At 29.4% G+C, this 19,112-nt stretch overlaps 1 protein-coding gene across 1 annotated transcript in view; it reads right to left on the minus strand.

The window, feature by feature from the left end:
* Positions 1-15,872, minus strand: part of hwt (heavyweight) — a 91,362-nt gene extending 75,490 nt beyond the window's left edge. The window contains exons 1-3 of the mRNA XM_065506819.1: positions 15,052-15,872; positions 9,223-9,573; positions 3,462-3,612 (exon numbers count right to left, since the gene is read on the minus strand). Coding sequence (XP_065362891.1) covers positions 3,462-3,612; positions 9,223-9,573; positions 15,052-15,464 — 915 coding nt within the window. The 5' untranslated portion in view covers positions 15,465-15,872. The remainder of the gene's footprint in view (positions 1-3,461; positions 3,613-9,222; positions 9,574-15,051) is intronic.
* Between the last annotated feature and the right edge of the window lie 3,240 nt (positions 15,873-19,112).

A 19,112-nucleotide genomic window follows, 5' to 3' on the forward strand; every position in this document is an offset into this window, starting at 1 on the left:
ACCTATTTGATCAACTTAATCAAAGCAACAAATACAAATATTAAAACTACAAAATCTTATGTTTATTAAACTCTTCTACACATTACAACAACAAGCTAAGCAAAAGAAACAATGTTGAAAATTATCAAATGTATTCGAAATGGTTTATAAAATTTGTATTGCTAAACCGATTTGGCTGATTTTCAATACCAAACTGCTTATTACCAAGGCAAATGCTCTAGGTGAATCTCATTAATATGGATTTGGTAACAATGATATGAGCATGATTTACACAAACAAAAAAACTGATAAAAAAATTTAAAAATAATTTTTTTTTAAGATTGTCTCACATTTTGGTACATAATTTATTAACTATTAAACCAATTTTGGTAATTTTCAATAGAAAAGATCTTAGGATAATGGTAAACATTTTCGAGGAGTCTCACTAATTTCGGTTTAATACTTTAGACTTGAAAATGTTTTACACACACTTAGAATTTCTTAGAAATATTTATAAAATTTTTGTTAATTTTTATGTTACCTACAGTACAACAGGTTAAACCAGTATTTCGGATTTATATGATACATTCAAAATAATAGCTAGCAGTTCCTTTTACATTTATATTTCCCAAAAACTTGAAGTATTTTAAGTCACTTTATGATTTATTTAAAAAAAATATTATATTTCCTTTTCCGTTTTTTCAAATAAAACAAAAAAGTTTTTGTTTCTGTTTCTTTGCTACTTAAAATGTCATAAAAATCTGTCAAAAAATTGTATTGAAGATTGATGATTTAACACAATTTTTCTAACGTAAAACCTTAAAACATAATAACACCAAAAATAGACATAAAAAATAGATATCAAATGATATAAATTTTCAATTTCCTTAACACAACACTTCATTTCCAATAAAATTCTTTAGCTATAAAAGTCATCAAGCAATAGATGAACATATTGTTAAACATTAGACAATTTAAAAGTCAAATAAATTTATTTTAATTCTTATACTTCAGTCAACAAGGGGGAAGGGGGGCAACAAGTGTTTCAATTTTAACATTACAATAAAGAATAAAATAAAAATTGAATTTATAATCTTCACGAAACGAAGTCACTTGTTTTAAAAGCTAAAGCCATATTAAGTTTCCTGTGAAATGAAAAAATAAATAAAACAAACAAACAAATTTGTTAGGAAACATATTTATTTTGTTGTTAAAGCAGACATCAGCCAGCAGGCAATATTGAGTAAATTGTTTTACCAACAAAAAACCACAATTTCCTTTGAAGCTTTTAACAACACCTGACCACTGGCCCCCACCTCAGACACTTTTGTTTTACTTAGTTTTACACATTCACAAGGGTTTCAAACAATTTCATTTCCTTAGTTTCTAATAAAAAATGTTAAAATATGCGCATCTATTGCTTTTCAAATTACAAACATTTAATAAAAACCCACACCCACCTTTAAACATTTCTTTGGTTTTTATAAATTTCTATATTTATTGATCATTTTATAAATGATTTTTGTAAAACATTTTTTTTTCTCATTGCAGTCTATAGCTGTGTGTTTAGCCCTGTACGTACGTACGTACGTACATATGTAGTGTAATATTAGCCGTTGCTGTTGTTTGTTGATGTTATTCAATTAATCACTTAATTGGCCATTAAGGTGTAGCACCTGCGTTTCAAATACTTTAGATTCAATCGTTTAATAAAAATTACTTGTTGTGTTTTTACATTTAATTGGCTTCACTCCCCCTCAATTTAAGGCATTGATTCATTTCCATAATTGTTACGGGGGAAATGTGCAAGGGGAGTTTAGAAATAATTTCCTGTTTTTTTTTATTTTGTGAAAAGTAATTAATTCAAGGTAAACTTTAAAAAAAAAAGAAATTTATATTAAATAAATCAGTTTTCTTCTAACTATGATATTTTAAAATCTTTTCAATAGCAAAAACTAAATTGAATTTTTTTCTTTTTAGAATTTTCAAGATTTTCATAATGTTGTCTAACATTTTGGTTCATAACATTCTTATTACCGAACCGATTTAATTCGAAACATCCTAAACATTTCGGCTTAATAACATTAATTTATATTACGTATTTTGGACAAAAGCATGTTTTACACACACAGTTAAAAAACATAGTTGAATTGACTTAAAATTTCGCAGGAATACAAAGAGCTGTCGTAAATGATTTTTGTATAATACTTGGGAATTAAACTAATCACCTGTAAGTATGTTGACAATTATTTTCGTTTAAAAATGTTCATGTTTCTGATGAAGTTTTGTCACATTTCAACATTCTAGCTTAATATCACTTATTTTCTCTATATGTGTGTGTAAAACATGTATATCTGAACATGATAGAGAATCTTATTATATTTTAGTTGATTGTATTCAGCTTTAGTGTCCGAATTTTTATTTGAAAAAAAATCACTTTTTCAATTACTCTATTTAATAATTATACATATTTGAAATCAAGTTAAATTTCATTAATATTTTCAAAAGCTTGAATTATTAGTTCTTTAGTGGTTATTGAGATTGATTAAAATTCATTACAACTATTAAATTGTTTTAATTAAAACAATATTTTCAAATGCTTGAATTATTAGTTAATTCATAATCAAATATTTATTTTATTAAAGGTTTTTTTATGGAATTTTTGTATTATTACCTTTGCTAAAATTTGATTATGATTAAAACCTAGAATAACTGTAATGTGTTTTTTTTGTCTTAAATAATTAAATTCAAATCAAAAACTTTTGTAACGCACTTGAATTTTGAAATTCAATATTGGCAATACTGTGTTTAGCGGTTAGCGCCATCTTTTGTTAAATATTTAAACAGAAAAACATAACAAAAGCTTTCTTGAAAGCTTATTTATAACATTATATCGCACATACACACTCTTCCAAACACACAAATAAAACCCCACAAACAAAACCCCTCTTCCCCCACACACACACACTCAGCAATTACACGTACAATACTCTCTCATCAACCCTGTAAGTAGACACTACAATACGCCAACAACACAACAACAAATAAAACTAACAAAAAACACTTATAAAATATAACTGTTATTATTATAACGGTGCTTTCCTCTTTAAGCTTTACAAGTATTTCCGTTATAAAAAAACAAGAAACGAAGAAAAAAGAGAAAAGAGAAAAAAACTTGCAGCAGCAAACACCTAAAGACATAAATAAAACTTTATTTTGTGCCTTATTACTTCAATACACAACTAATTCTATTGTTATGCGAATTGTAAAAGGCTGAAGAGCGAGGAAGAAGGGCTATTATTATTAAACACAAAGCCAAAGTAGGAAAGAGAGTCTTATAACAATAAATAAATATGATTTAATAAGCAAACCATAATTTCATTCACTCATACACTCTGTCATTCATTTATTCATTCAATCATACAGCAGCCAGTTTGCAGTTACAAAGGAATTTAAATTTTTGTTTATTTTCATGCACTCACCTGCTTTTGCAAAGTATCCGCCAGCTCTTCCAAATATTCTTTGCGTTCGAAACGTTCAAACTTAAAACTGTTGGAACGATAAAGCTCATTGTCATCACGACGACGATTCCGACACAGACGTCTTGTGATAATATTGCCACCACTGCCGCTTCTTTGTAATTTGATTTTTGTTGTATTTGTTTTTTAAAGAATTTTCGTTTCAGTGTTTTTTTTTGTTTTTGTTAAAGGCATGATTGTAGTTGTAGATGTTTGATGGTCATGGTGGTGGGTGGTTAAACAAACATGAAATGAAAAAACCAGAAAAAAACGAAATAAAACGTATAAATTTTGTATGATAATAATAAAGCGAAAAAGAATTGGCAATACAAAAGGTAATAAAATTTGTAAAGGGATTTACAAGGAGATCAGCAGCTGTCCACAGCCAGATTTATAACATTTCAATAATGAATGATTCAAGGTCTATTCATGATTATTGCTATATCTTTGTTAATAAATAATTGCATTGAAAGCTTTGTTTGCTTTGTGGTTTGGCTAAAATTAATTAATTTCGTGAGAAAGGAATATGAATTAAAATTACAAAAAAAAAAGAAATGTTTTATTTATTTAGTAGTTTCCCCCAGTTTACAACAAGTTCTTTTATCTTTTTGTAAAAAAAAGAGAATAAAAATGAATATTTAAATGCAAAAAAAAAACTCAACTTAACAGTTGTTGTATGTGTTACTTCCGGTGTTAGAACTAACACCTTTATAATATCATAATCCTCATCATCATCATCGTTATTAACAATATATTATACACATACATACATATGTATGTATTTATGTTTGTATGTATGGTGTTTTTTAAATTGTTGCTTGCTTTACACTTTTTTTTTGTATTTTGTACCAAAAACATAAAAACCAACAACAAAAAAACTTCATTAATGCTGAATTTTTCCACCTACAAACCTTGTTTTTAACTCCTTAATTTCTTTTCAACACACATACGCCTACAAACACATATACACACCTACATATGTAGTTTCAAAGTACACACATATACATATAAACAAATATTTATGTACATTAGGGGTGCACCAACAAAAAGTTAACTAAAATTTAAGTTAAGTTTTCTTATGACAAATATGTCATATCATTTGAACGGTCATGACAACGAAAATTATTAAAGGAATTTAGATGCATGTCTAATCATGCACGATTTTTTATATGGACATTAAAAAATCTGCATAATCTGAAATTTATTTCAAACTGAAAAGGACTTTGAAATACCTTCAATTTGTTATAGATATTGTCTATGTACATAACATAGGACTTGGATTTTATATGGATTTCTACTTAGTCAAACATATTGCCAAAAATTAAGTTAAACGTGTTTGTTTCCTCAAAACTCAGGCATTTATGGACCGATTGTGATAAATACCAAAATTCTCGAACGTATATCTGATATATTGCCACAAGATTTGGATCCGACCATCGGAAATCAATCTAATAATCTTGAGCATTTTGCCTAAGCAATGCTGCTCGCAACTACAACTTGGGCAGAACAATTTGATTTAGTAAAGATTTGCTAAAGCCCTTTTATATATAATTTTTGAGGCCATCCTAATACGTATGAATTTTGTTTGCTTGAGTGCAGGCTCAGTTTTATGTAAAATTGTTGTGTGTATGAATGAAATTATATGAAAAGCTCCATACAAAACTTATTCCCATACAATTATGTTTGGCGATACAGTGGAAGGTGGATAAAAGCGACAATAGAAATTAAAATTCATTTCAATTCCAAAACTTTCTGTATATATCCCCCCTTCTCTGTTCACAGAGAGAGTTTGGTTTTATCAAAGTTTAAATTTAACTATGAATAAGGGGTTTAGTTGAAAAATTATATTCAATGCTGGTACTTTAAGAAAATTTTGATATAATGACCTCAAGTAAATTCTTCTATAACAAACATTTTGTAAATGAAAACATTTCGATAAAACCACATAAGGGAATTAGTTGATCAATTTGTAACATTGCTGATAGATTCACATATTGTTTAAACAATTATATATAAAGATACCTGCTATACAATTCCAAAATCACAGGAATGCTGTAAATGTTGAAATTTGGAAAGGTATCCTTTGGGGGCTTTTAACCACTGATGGTCTACTTTCATTTCACATTATAGCATTTCGTAAAGTGTATAAATTTGCCTTTTTGATGTCACTTTAAGCAGATCTACTATTTAAACAATCATAAACGGAGATTACTGAATTATTCAAGCAGAAAACTTTCGAAGTAGCCAAATTCCAAAGGGTAATAAATAATAAATTTGTGTTGCATAGAAAAAACCCTCTGGGGGGCTTTGGAGTATTGATCATATTTAGAAAAACATTGGATTTCACTACTCATCAATATCAATATCCCTATTAAAGGGGCTCCACTGTGATTTTGTTTATATTTATTGTTATTTAGGGAGTGTAAAATATTTATATTTCTGTTTTAACAGCAATATTTTCCATTAGTTTTATTTCATTTTTCATAATTTCTTAAGCGTGTAGAGAGGATACAGGAATATGAATAAAACTCACACACTTGCAAATCTACAGAAATGTATAAATGTTAGTGTAAGCATATCTATGTCTGCATATGTTTGTATAGATAAGCATAAATACATTCATTCATTCATACATACATATGTGTATGTTTATGCTGTTTATTAATGTTTATATTTATTTTAGAAGTGAGAAAAAGCAACAACAAAAAACTAGGACAACACATGTACAAACATACATACAGACAGGCTGACAGACAGACAGACAGACATACAGAGAGATAGACATTCATCTTTATTACAGTGTCTGTGTTCAGTGTTAGTAAATATGTAGAAATGCTAAATAAATCCTTAAGTATCAGTCATACATATTACAACATACATACATACATATTCGTACATATATTTTAGTCGCAGTCTCATTCTTGTTGCCTTTAATAATATTGAAAGAATATACATGTAATTTCAGCAGTAGCAGGAGTGGTAGCAGCTGAAGGAGGATTCGTCGCATACACCTCCTGAAATTTTTTTTAATAAAAAGCAACAAAAAACATCATCAACAACAAAAAACTCCATATACAATGACAGCTAACAAAAAAAAAAAGAAATTGAAAGGAAAACTACAACACGAGAGATAGTAGACCATAATAAATGAAGCTAAAATAGTGTTACCACACTATTGCCAACAAGAAGAAACAAAAACAAAGTTTTATGATTTAACGATAACACTTGTGAGCGTGGGTAGGATTGATAAGTATTTTGCCAATGTTGGCTATTCAAAGGAGTCTTAATTGGGAAATGAAATAAGTTAATGAAAAGAATTAAGAAATTTCACCTTGTGCTGTAATAAGGGCTAACATTTAATAAAAAGTCTGCTACGCTTTCAGAAATTATCGAAATTTCCCTATTCAATTGGTAAGCGGCATTTAAGCCCGACATTTTAATTGCCAAATTTAGTGATCTATTTATACATATATGAATAAAAATCAAATGTCGTTCGTTGGTAATTGCATCAGTTGAGAACGGCCGGACCGATTTATATAATTTAATTTTTAAATGTTGGTCATAGTCAAACTTAGGTTTTTAAGGAATGAAAAATTGACCATGCCCACATTTATACCCACTTTTTTCGATTTATCTAAAATCGGAAAACGGCTGCACCTATTTGGCTAATTTTTTATTTAAATGTTCGTAGTTATCCAATTTAAGTTTTTACTGAAGGAAAAATTGACCACGCCCACTTTTATACCCACTTTTTTCGATTTATCTAAAATCGGAAAATGGCTGCACCTATTTGGCTAATTTGTTTCATAAGAAAAATTTACCACGCTAAAATCACAGAACGCCTGGACCGATTTGACTATTTTTTATTTTTTTAAATGTTCGCGTTTAATCAAGAAAAGCAGCTCGATGCAATCACTCATATTTCTGAACAAAAATCGATTTTTTTATATAAAAACTCAAAATATCTAAATTTGCTAATAACTTGGCCAATAAGCGTTTAATCAAGAAAAGCAGCTCGATCTATGATCACTCATATTTCTGAACAAAAATAGAGCTCGAGATCGATCTGTGGAGCTCGATCTGTGATCACTCATATTTCTAAACAATAATCAATTTTTTATATAAAAACTCAAAATATCTAAATTTGCTAATAACTTGGCCAATAAGCGTTTAATCATGAAAAGGAGTTTTTTTTCTTTTTAACTATTTTTACCAATTTCAAACCGCTTCTCTCAAATTCACAAATCGAACACAAGCATTTTTTTTAATTTGGACAGGACAGCGTCTGTCGGGTCAGCTAGTTCGATATATGAATCATGTATGTAAGTTATTTGGTAGCTACGAAAAGTTGATTTCAACATACGCACATGGGGTGGCAAATAAAAATAAAGTAGAAATTTCAAACGGAATGACAAACTTTGATATACCCTTGGCTCTCAGATGGATCCTCCCTATTGTTTATAGAAACTATTTATTCAAACAACTTGCTAACAAAAGTTTGTCTCTTTTTAGAACTTATTAATTTAACCACCATTTTGTAGCAAACACTTCATCAGCACAGATGTAGATAAAGTAACAAATATTTGTAACTATGGTGGCGATAAAAATAATAATAAAAAAACCAAACTTTATTTAGAATTGCAACACTTAACTTCTGAATGAACAGCTTGTGGTGTGGTCAAGTTATGCTTGTTTTTGTTCCCAGCAAATTCCCTATTTTTCCTCAACTTTCTATACAAGCACAGTGTTTCATTCATTACTCGCAATAAAAATGCATTCTTTAAGAAATGAAGTGCATAAATGTAAGCTAGTAAGAGTTGCTATAGTTTATGATTTTTTTCTTTTTTTGTAACAACACTTAAGTTTAAAAATATTTAGGCCACAAAGTACTATAGAACAATAAAGGCAGCAGTACCTACTGCAAGTTAGAGAAAAGGGGTAGCTAGATAGTGAAAGGGAAAAATAATAATAAAAAAAACTCTTCAAAAACTGCACCTTTTGTTTTGTGATTTTTAACATACTCACACACAAACACACAATACCCCATTAACCTCATATGTGTACCTAAGAATAGATGTCATTTCGTATGAGAGAAAATAATGAAAGAAAGCAGAAGAAGCCTTTGACACTTGTAAACAGAACAAAAATAAAAAAAAAACTAAACAACAAAATAATCATAATAAACACTTGAATAAAAATATATAGAGGAAGGACAGACAGACAATAAAACATACAACAACTCATAGACCAACAACACCCACCTACACACACACACACTCTCTCTCGCTCCCTATCCCTATGTTGGTCACAGTAACTGTATGTATGAGAGGAAACAAAAGCAAAACGGAAGCTCTCTGTTTAACATACAAAGGATATGAACGAACCGTTATAACGTTCATACTTTTTATTCTTTTGTTTACTTTTTTTTTGTTTTTTGTTTGAGCAGAAATAAACCTATGTGTAGGGAAGGGTATGTGTAAATAAAGCCAAGCTAAGCAAAGTAAAGCAGACCAACAAATACAGGGAAAGTAAAAGTCAAAAACTCTAAGAGATGATATGCTAGATGTTGATGTTGTTGATGATGATGCTGGGTAATGGCGATGATGTTATTTACTCTAATGATACATGGGTTTTTTTTCTATTTTTTTTTTTTTTTGTTTGCTTTCCCTACTTTAACTTCACCTTCTTTTTTTATTGTATGTTACAACAACTATTATTTACTTACCCACATGGTTTGCAATGAGTCATCTGTAGATCCCAGTTCAAATGAAAGTTAAACATACGCAATTTGGCGACAGCTCTTTGTCGTAGAGAAATATCCGGTGCTGCCGCCACTGTAACAGACGTTGTTTGTGTAGCTGCCAAATTGCCAGCGGCTGTGGCTGCTGCCAATGCTGTTGTAGTGGATGTTGTCGTCGCCATACCCAGTGTATTGGTTAGTTCACGCACTGTACTGGGATTAGGATACATTAAGACGGTACCACTAGGTGCTGAACTGGCCATCATGCGAGTGGAACGATGATAGCGATGATTGGATTGATGCGACTCTTTGATTGTGTAAAAACCACCGGAAGACCTTTGAAAAAGAAAGAAATAAATAAGCAGAAATCAAGAGAATTTTATTTTTATCATAAAAAAGAAACAAGAAATAAAATAAGCTAAACTATTAATATTTATACATATTTAAATACTGTTAACTGCTTTTTAAAGGACATTTTAATAGCGACAAGATGATGTTGACAACTTTAAAATATGCTTCAAATTAATCCCTGTACGTTTATGCAAATTTAAATTGTTTGCTTAAAAAGCAAAAATAAAATACAAAAGATGTAGAAGTCAAAAGACAACAAAAGAACTTAAAACAGAATGAATGTGAAAACTGAAAATGTTCAAACAAAATTGCAATTTTTGTCATTTGATTTGAAGTTTCCTTAATTGGTTCTGGTTCCTTATAGAAAGCGGAGACAATATAGTCTGTTGAAATCAACTTTTCAAATACTCCCAAATAACTTACGAACATAAACAATGGCATCAATGAATCGAGTATGATCCTGTATAAGTTGCTTTTGAAAATCGTTCAAATCGATCCATAATTGAATGAGTTAGAATCGGATAAAAATTACTAAAACAAATTCAATTCTGAAGGAACAGACCTAAAAAAAACAGTCCAAAATTTGCAGAAAAAAGTATTTATAACCATGGTTAAAAAACTAACAAGCATGAATAAATCATCAATATAAAGGATATGGTCTGAAGTTGCTTTTGAAAATCTGTAATTATTATTATTGGTCACAACTTAAGCTGCACATTTCAATTTTATTTCATTTATATAAAATTTTTGGGCAACAAAGTTTCAAGCCAATGGAACCTTCTTCAATATTTGTGCTGAATTAAGGAGTTATAAGGAAAAATAGCTCCCAAAGCAGTGGTCGGCAAAAAGAGAACATGAAATATGAATTAATAATAACCTGTTAGATACTTTCTAACTCTAACCAGCTATTTATTGTAATTTTTGTTTCTTATTGAAGAATTTTTATGATCTTCGTTGATATTCGTGTTGTTTACAGGTACAAAAACGAAAACGTAACAGTTGTTGCTGAGTTGACGGTCCTTGGTCGAGTGAACTCGGGCCATTCTAGTGCGAAGAACCAGATATTGAAGAAGTGTAAAAGAAATTGATTGAGAGATTTTATGAATATGAAAAATTCGAAAATTGCCATTCTCTGTCCGTTTTGGAATGAGTTATATCTCCCCCATTTATCAACTTATTTTTATATTTTTTTCGAATTTTTATTTATAAATTCATTCAGACCGAAAAAATCATTTAAATAGAGTTACGGGAGTAGCTCCAATCCGAATTGTCGTTACCGTTAACTGCTAACCGTATCTACATGGCCAACATGCGTTAAAATGCCAATTTATAAGTACTGGAGAGCCATTTTAACCCATTACTGGGTAATTCATGTCTTTAATAGCTCCTAATAACTTTACAATCAGCTTCTTACAAAAATACTTAAACATCCTTGTTCTTAGGCGCTTTTGTCCGCCACTGTTAAACACAAGAAAAATATAAACTTGAACTTATCATCCATTATCTTGCACAGCTATTTCCAAATCTATTTATGCTCTGCTGCCAATTCTATACCAACCTACACACTTCCCCAACGTGTGGGTAATTATTTATGCGTTGACGTTTTAAACGTCTAAGACTACTAAATCAAAATTTGCTCCTGCTCAAACACACAGACACCACGTACTGGCAAACATAAAATAAAATGTAAAAAAAAATAAAATATGTACATTCTTGAAATTCTCAGTGTAGTAAAGTTACGTTTAATCTTTTGTTATACACTAAACTAAAAACTTGGGCTAATAAATCATATTAACTGAAACAAGAACATAAACAACATATAAACCTACAAAAATCAAACATAACCTATAAACTTAAACAAAGTTATTTCGATAAACTTTGTTTTTTTTCTGGGCATTCAGGTTTTCAAGAGGAGTAGGAATACAAATTATAAACAACCACAGAAAATTATAGTACTCCTAAGTACTTACCAGGCAAAGATTAAGATAAATTATAATTTATGAGGAATTAAGTCATACATATATCTGAAATTTAATATATTGTATTTAAAGAAAGTTTTGAACAATTTTCCAAATTTACACAGTTAGCTGTTTGTTAATTTAATTTGAGTTTAGAACTGCAAACCACAGTTGCCATAGTTTTTCATATTTTGTTTAACATTTAGTTGAAACATTTTTTTTTTTGCAATGAAAATATGTTATTTGTATTGTATTTAATATTCATGTTGAGTTACCTAGGTACTCCCCATCTCTATATGAAATTTCTTCAACAAACAAAATACATTTTATTTAAAACGTTTGCAATGAATAAGGCCTTAACAGTAAATTGTTTAAACAAGAAAAATTTATATTGAAAAGCTGTGTTGTTTAATAACATAAGTGACACATTTTAGTTCTTATTTATTTAGAATTTTACCTTGTTATAGCTTTTTTCACATTATAATGTTGTCCTTACCATCTCAAAATGTTACCTTTTCTATTCAGAATAAATGAAATAAATTAATGTAAAACATGTTTACATTAAAAAGTGCAAATAAAAAGCAAAATTTTTTGCAGAAATAAACGATACTCTATTTTAAGAGCAAATTAAAAATTTTTGATAGAAAGCTTTTAGAAAAGAAACACAAAAAATCCAATTTGAGGGCAAAGTGCAAATAAATATGCTATTTTATGGGCAAATGACAAACTTTTTGTTAGAAAACTTTTAGAAAAAAAAACACCTTTGCCTTTTATCAAATAAAAGGCAACATTTTTAGACTGAAAAAAACGCTATATAATTGTTTTAAAGGAAAATTACAAACTTTTTTGTTAGAAAGTCAAACAAAAATCCTTCTTTTAGACAGAAGCAAAAAGGATAAAATCTATATAGCGGAAGTTTTAAAGTACATATATTTTAAAAAGCCACATATGTATAAAACATGTAAGTTCTCATCGGAATTGAATCTTTCATCGATCAAAGCTCCAGTGAGTATTCTAAAGCCATACAATTTAATATATTAAAGAAACCTTTCTGAATTAACCGATAAATAAAAAATAAAAATCTCAGATCCCTGAGATCTCTTGTATTGTGGTTTTATGAAAGACAGTCCTTGAAAGGGCCACAGAAAACTAACTACAATCCTAAATCTTTCATTTACTTTTAAAACCCTTTATTTCAAAAATAAACTTTAAAACACATTTGTTACTTATTCCATCAAAATCCTTGTACACATTTCTACAAATTGTATTCCCAATTTAGTAGACCAATCGATTTTTATTTTCCCTGGTGTATGACTGTATATTTCTGTTTTTATGTGTGTATTTACAAGCATTCTCTTACATATTTTGTAGTTTTGTTTTTATTTTGTTTTGAGGAATATTAAATGGAAGTGGTTTTGGAAAAATGATTACAATATTTTAAATTAATTTATGCAAACCACAAAAGTAGATAGTTTTTTACTATGTGGGTGTAAATTAGAATTTATATGTCTGTATGTAGAAGAGAAAATACATTGTAGGTATAATAAATACAGAAATTAGACAGTTTTTTAAAACAATGAATTCTTAAAAATTCAAAATAACTTTAAAATTTGTTAATAGATTTGAAAAGGGACTCCTAATTGTTCTATCATTCCCCACTAAAATAAATTATACGTTTAAAACAAAGGAATAAAGTTTATTTGATTTCTATTAATATAATTTAAAATTTAAAAAAAAAAATAATTATTTTTAATTCGCGAGTTAAAAAAATAAAGTTCGCAAAAGAAAAAGTTGAAATAAGTGGCAAATGAAATTCATCTCATGAATTGAATAAACTATAAATGGATAAAATTCTTTCGGGAACGAACAAAAATATAGAATTGACATACAATTCACGAGTTTTATTTTTTAACTCGCTTAAAATAATGTTTGAATGAAAGAAAAAATTGATTATATTCGGGAGCATAAATTATAGCTCATGAATAAATCATTAATAACCTTTCTAAGAAACAGTTTTAGAAATGCTTTCGAAAAAATTAATTTCGAGGAATAGATTTTATACTCCACAAGGAGTATTCGTTTGCCACATTGATTTAATTTTGTTTTTCTTTGTTTGAAAAACAAACAAACTGCTAAGCGTTTTGCTTGTCTGCAGATACACCCAGAGTCTCTGGCAGGAATCGAACCCGCGACTCACAGATTAATAGTCAAAAACACTATAGACTAGTCCAAAGGTAACCCAATCATCATATAAGTGGGATTTTCTTTATATTATTTTATTAACAACCTATAGAATTAATACCTTTAAACTCCCTCCATATCTACAAACTACATTATTGGTTGATTGAGATTTGTATCCATGTCGTCAAATCTATCGAAATAACTTTCTTTTACTTTCATTAGATCAGTTCATGGGTAATTAAAAATTGAAAACATCAAAGCCACAACCAATACTGGTACTTATATGACACAAAAGGATGCTAGGGATTTACATTATGTGTATAATTAAACATATTTCGATACGTTTTTAGTTAAATATATGTATTTAGAATTATTTACAAGTGTAATTAGAGAAAATTAAGTGGGTTCTTAGTCAAAAAAACCAAGAGCTTTGTACGAAAGTGTTTAATTGAATTTTGTTTTGTAGGTGGCAACAGAAATGATACTAAAACTAGTGAGTTTTAAGTATTAATGGCACAAAATTGTAAGGACAACTAAATTACGAATTATTGTTGTCATTATATGAATTCGATTTAAACTACAAGTTAGAGTGACTCTGCCGGCGAAAAAATTGTTTAGGTAGAAACCTGAATTTTTGAGTGAAGAAATTTTAAGGTTTTCGAGACCGATTAGGCTGATATTCACTAGCAAAATTCTCGGAACCATTTCAGATATATTGATTTTGATGATTCATGTGAATTGATTGATTTCTAGGCAGGCGTCACAAAATGGGGTCAGATATCTGGGACTTTCAAAAAGTTGATTTCAACTGGCAGACTTCACTATATACTGTGATGATTGTCATGATGTATAAATCGAACTATATATAGGATTCTAACCATAGGGTAACATAGAGACGGGCGTAATTGTCAAAAACCTAACTCTTGCCACAACAAAATACATGTTAGTCAATATATTTTGTTGTTGTACATATCAGACATATGATTTGTTTAATTTTTGTTTGACAAAACATAATGTCTCGTACTCTATGATTATAACCATAGATACATACACATAGATCGTAAACTCCCCTGTCAAAGACCTAACTCATTTGTCAAAAACCTAAAAACCTAAAAATCGATGTGAAAACAAAACCAACACTCGTATGTTTGATTTTTTGGAGTAATTTTTTGTTGTTTGAGTTTTTTCTAGTTTCCGCTCTATGTATATTTCTCTATGATTCTAACGATATATTCATTCTAACTAGGCAGTGACATATTATTCCTTAATTTTTATACATATTTGCTTTATGAAATAAATTAAGCCTAAAAATATGTTTACTTACGACATATTATCTCCGCCACCGCCCACACAACTGACTCCACTGCGACGAGGTCGTGATTTACGGCGTCTGCGTCTACGCCTCTCCGATGAGGCGGTGCGTGGCTGCAACACATGTTGACTTAAAGACTTGCGAAACTTACCAGGCGCAACCACCGTCAGACGATCGGTTGCTACCTGGACTGTATTACTATTAGCTGTATTAGTTGAATTAGCAGCCACTGCTGCTGGAGCAGGAATTTGGCCACTTGTCGCCAAACGTCTGCCGGTGGCAGAACTGGAACCAGCCACAGCCACCACCACCTGGCCGTCGCCAAAACCACCCGCCGAGCTGTTGGTGTCGGTAGCATGTGCATGAGTTTTGGCCGCACGATTGCCACCAAAACTATGATTCACTTTACGCCACATGCGCTCCATTTTTGTTTCTTTTTGTTTGCTTCTTTTTATTGGTTGTTGTTGTTGTTGGAAAAAGGGGGGATATTTTCTATCTAATTGTTAGTTAACTTTTAAATATTGACATTTGCGAATTCTTAGCAGCAGGAACTATAAATTATTCATATTTTTCTTATTTATGCTGGTTTATTTTGTGTTTTTTTTTTTCTTCTTTTTTTTGGAATATTAAATTGTGATTTTGTATTTAGTATTCCCCTAGTCTAGTTTACAAATTAAGGAAGATGAACATAAAAAAGTTCAATTAACTCGGGGGAAGCATTACGTTTTCTAAACATGGTAGTTATAGTTGCTGTTGTGGCATGTTCTTGTTGTTTTTGTAAGGAAGAGTATGATGATGATGAATTTTTATTTTTTAGGTTAAGTACCGCTTAGCTAGCTAGCTAGCTGTTGCTGCAGATGCAAATGATGAATGACTAAAGTTTTTTCTTGCTTTGATGCTTTATATTACAATATTTATAATTTTTTATTTTAGTTGCATTAATAGAAATAGTTTTTAATTGGCAAAAAAACACATTTGTTTGTAGATTTGCTGGTTGGTTGGTTGGTTGGTTTGTTTTATTCTTCACTGTGTTCAAGTTTCGTTGTTATTGGTGTTTATTTTCTTATTAAAAGCACAAAATTCTTAAAACTTTATTTGATTATCAGACAATAATATGATTTCTTATTTTCCTTTGCTTTTTCTCTTCTATTTATTTTTATGATTATTTGTTAACAATGCACAATGAACACATATTTTCTACACGCACTTCTGACTACAAACTGTGTGTCTTAGAGAAGAAGTCTTTCTTCCACTACATTATCACGCTTACTTTAGCATTGAAGTGATTCATAAACGCGAAAGCAGAAAAATAAAAATAAAAAACTTAAGCGAGACTTTTGAATATTTGATGTTTTATCGACATACTGCACTTGCTGCCACAACTAGTAGTTGAAGTAGTACGTTGTTTTTGAATACACTCACACAACAATTGTTCACTTGCACTGACACACACACACACACACCTACAGAGAGACATACAAGTCTGTAGGCAAGTATAGAAGCAATCTAGGACTCTAACTCCTTCACTAACTGACTCACTCACTTGCCAGTTGTTGTACAATACGGTAAATGGTTATTGAGTGAGTGTGTGTGTGTATGATATTTTTGCACTTTTCTGTTTTTTTTTTGTTTATTTGTATGTAGTTTGTTACGTTTCCGTTTTGCCCGTGGGAAAACTACCCTACCACACTTGACTTTATCTTTAGAACGGAAGGTAAAACATTTTTGCTTAAAGGAAGACACAACTAAGACTATTTTCTGCAGGACTTTCTTCTCACAGCACCACCACCAACAACAACACAACAAACATTAAGAAAATCATGCAACGTGTAGTGTGTGTGTGTTTTTGTAGCTGATGTATACAAATTCAGTGAGTCGCCTTTTAAATATGCTTGTTCGTTCGTATTTTCGTATTATGCTTTTGCTTTTGCTATGTATACAACAATTGATCCAAAGGAATTTTAACAGTATCAAATTTTCCTTTATTAACACCCGCACCACCCCTTTGCCATGTATACACAAACATTACAAAATTTCAAATTTCAATTTATTGCCTTGATTTCCTTTTAAAACCACTCATTTTCATTTAATTATTTAATTTTCCGCATAATTTCTTTATTTTATTATACACTTTTCTTTATAGATTTTCTAAATTTTCTCTAGTTATTTCATAAAATTTGCTGATTTTTCACGTTTTTGCTTTGCTTTGGAAGAAAAAAAGATTTTTTTGTTAAAATATTTGTCTATCTATCTGCACGTTGCTCTGAGTCGGTGAAAAAACCTTCTAACAAAATGTTCATAAATTCACTCTAACATCATTTTCGAACTCTCATCATCAGGCAACGAAATTTATATCTCTGTGTTAAAGTGAAAAAGCTTTTTTTTAACAATTTGACAGTTCTCTTTAAAAGTCAGTTGGGTTTTTCTTTTGTGTGTAAATATCAGCCAACACCACCTGTCAGATGACTAATATGTCAAACATTTCCTTTATTAAGGCGGCCTTTACACAAAGCACCAGTTTATCCTGTGAGAATTTGAATTCATTCAAGTCAATAGAGAGATTCTGTTAACAATAGCATTAATCTCTTGCTAACAGCGCAGGCCCAGTACACACAGCTGCTGTATTTCTAAGTTTTAACAGTTCGAAATGAAAACTTTTGAAAGTTTTAACGATTTTCTAACAAGTAATTAAGAGGCTTTTAACTAAATTTCTTTTTAAACCACATTTTCACAATGTATAGTTATTTTTAAACTAAAGTTATGCTGACAATTTTCATATACAAATTATTTTGAAAGACATTATAACTATGTTAACATATAACCAGACATGATGTTAATGCGGGTAACTGATATATAAGTTTACAGTTTGTTTAAAATATTAACAGATTATTTGGTAACGTATATCAAAACTTTTACTGCTAAAAGCTTAACTGTTAACAGTTTGAATAGAAAGCTTTAATATAAAAAAGCTTTGGTGGTTAACAGTTTGAAAATCATTGCTTAGAGAACAAGGCTGCCAACAATTTATAAATTTTATGGAAATGTAGTTGGTTTTGATAGCATGTAACAAAAGTATTAAACAATAGATTCGTTCAGATTTGCCGTATAATCTAACCAAGGTAATACGTATTGAAGAACATTTTGCAAATTGCTACAAAATATATTGATTCGGTATCGAATAAAATTGTTGTTTGGAAATGATAACAATATTCAAATAGTTAATTGGTTTTATTCTGAAAGTACCAAAATTGAGAATTTTAATTATAGAAAACTGTTATACACAAAATTTTCTATAGAAAAAAATGTTATACGGAAATTTTTTTATACAGATTACTGTTATACGCAACAATTTATAAAGAAAATACTGTTATACACACCAATTTAGATAGAAAACACAAAATTTTCTATAGAAAAAACTGGGGACAAGTTACCGTGATATCAAGTAAAATTCATCGTAATTTTCCTTTTCGAGAATATGAGAAAAAAAATTAGTACATTTGATTAAAATTTCGATATCGAAAACATTATTCGATACGATAGCCCAGCCCAATCGATTACAATGCGGTAATTCGGTCCCTGTATACCGATATTTTTGTTATACATAAATTTTTACAGAACAAACTGTTATACACTAATTGTTAAACAATATTTGCTATAGAAAAAACTGTTATACACAATTTTTCCTATATAAAAAATTGTTATACAAAATGTTTCTTTATAAAAAACTTTTATACACAAACTTTTCTATAAAAAAAACTGTTATACAGAAATTTTTCTATAGAAATAACTGTTATATACAAATTTCTTTATAGAAAAAACTGTTATAAACTAATTTTTCTTTGAAAAAAACTGTTATACACAATTTTCTTCTTGTTATACAAAAATTTATCTATAGAAAAACTGTTATACACAAATTTTTCAATAGAAAATAACTGTTGTACATAAATTTTCTATAGAAAAACTGTTATAAAAAATGTTTCTTTCCAAATAACTGTTATACACAAATGTTTCTACAGAAAAAACGGTTATACATAAATTTTTCTACAGAAAAATTTACATACACAAATTTGTCT

This window comes from Calliphora vicina, chromosome 4 (assembly GCF_958450345.1).
Source record: "Calliphora vicina chromosome 4, idCalVici1.1, whole genome shotgun sequence".
In the NCBI taxonomy this organism is placed as follows: domain Eukaryota; kingdom Metazoa; phylum Arthropoda; class Insecta; order Diptera; family Calliphoridae; genus Calliphora; species Calliphora vicina.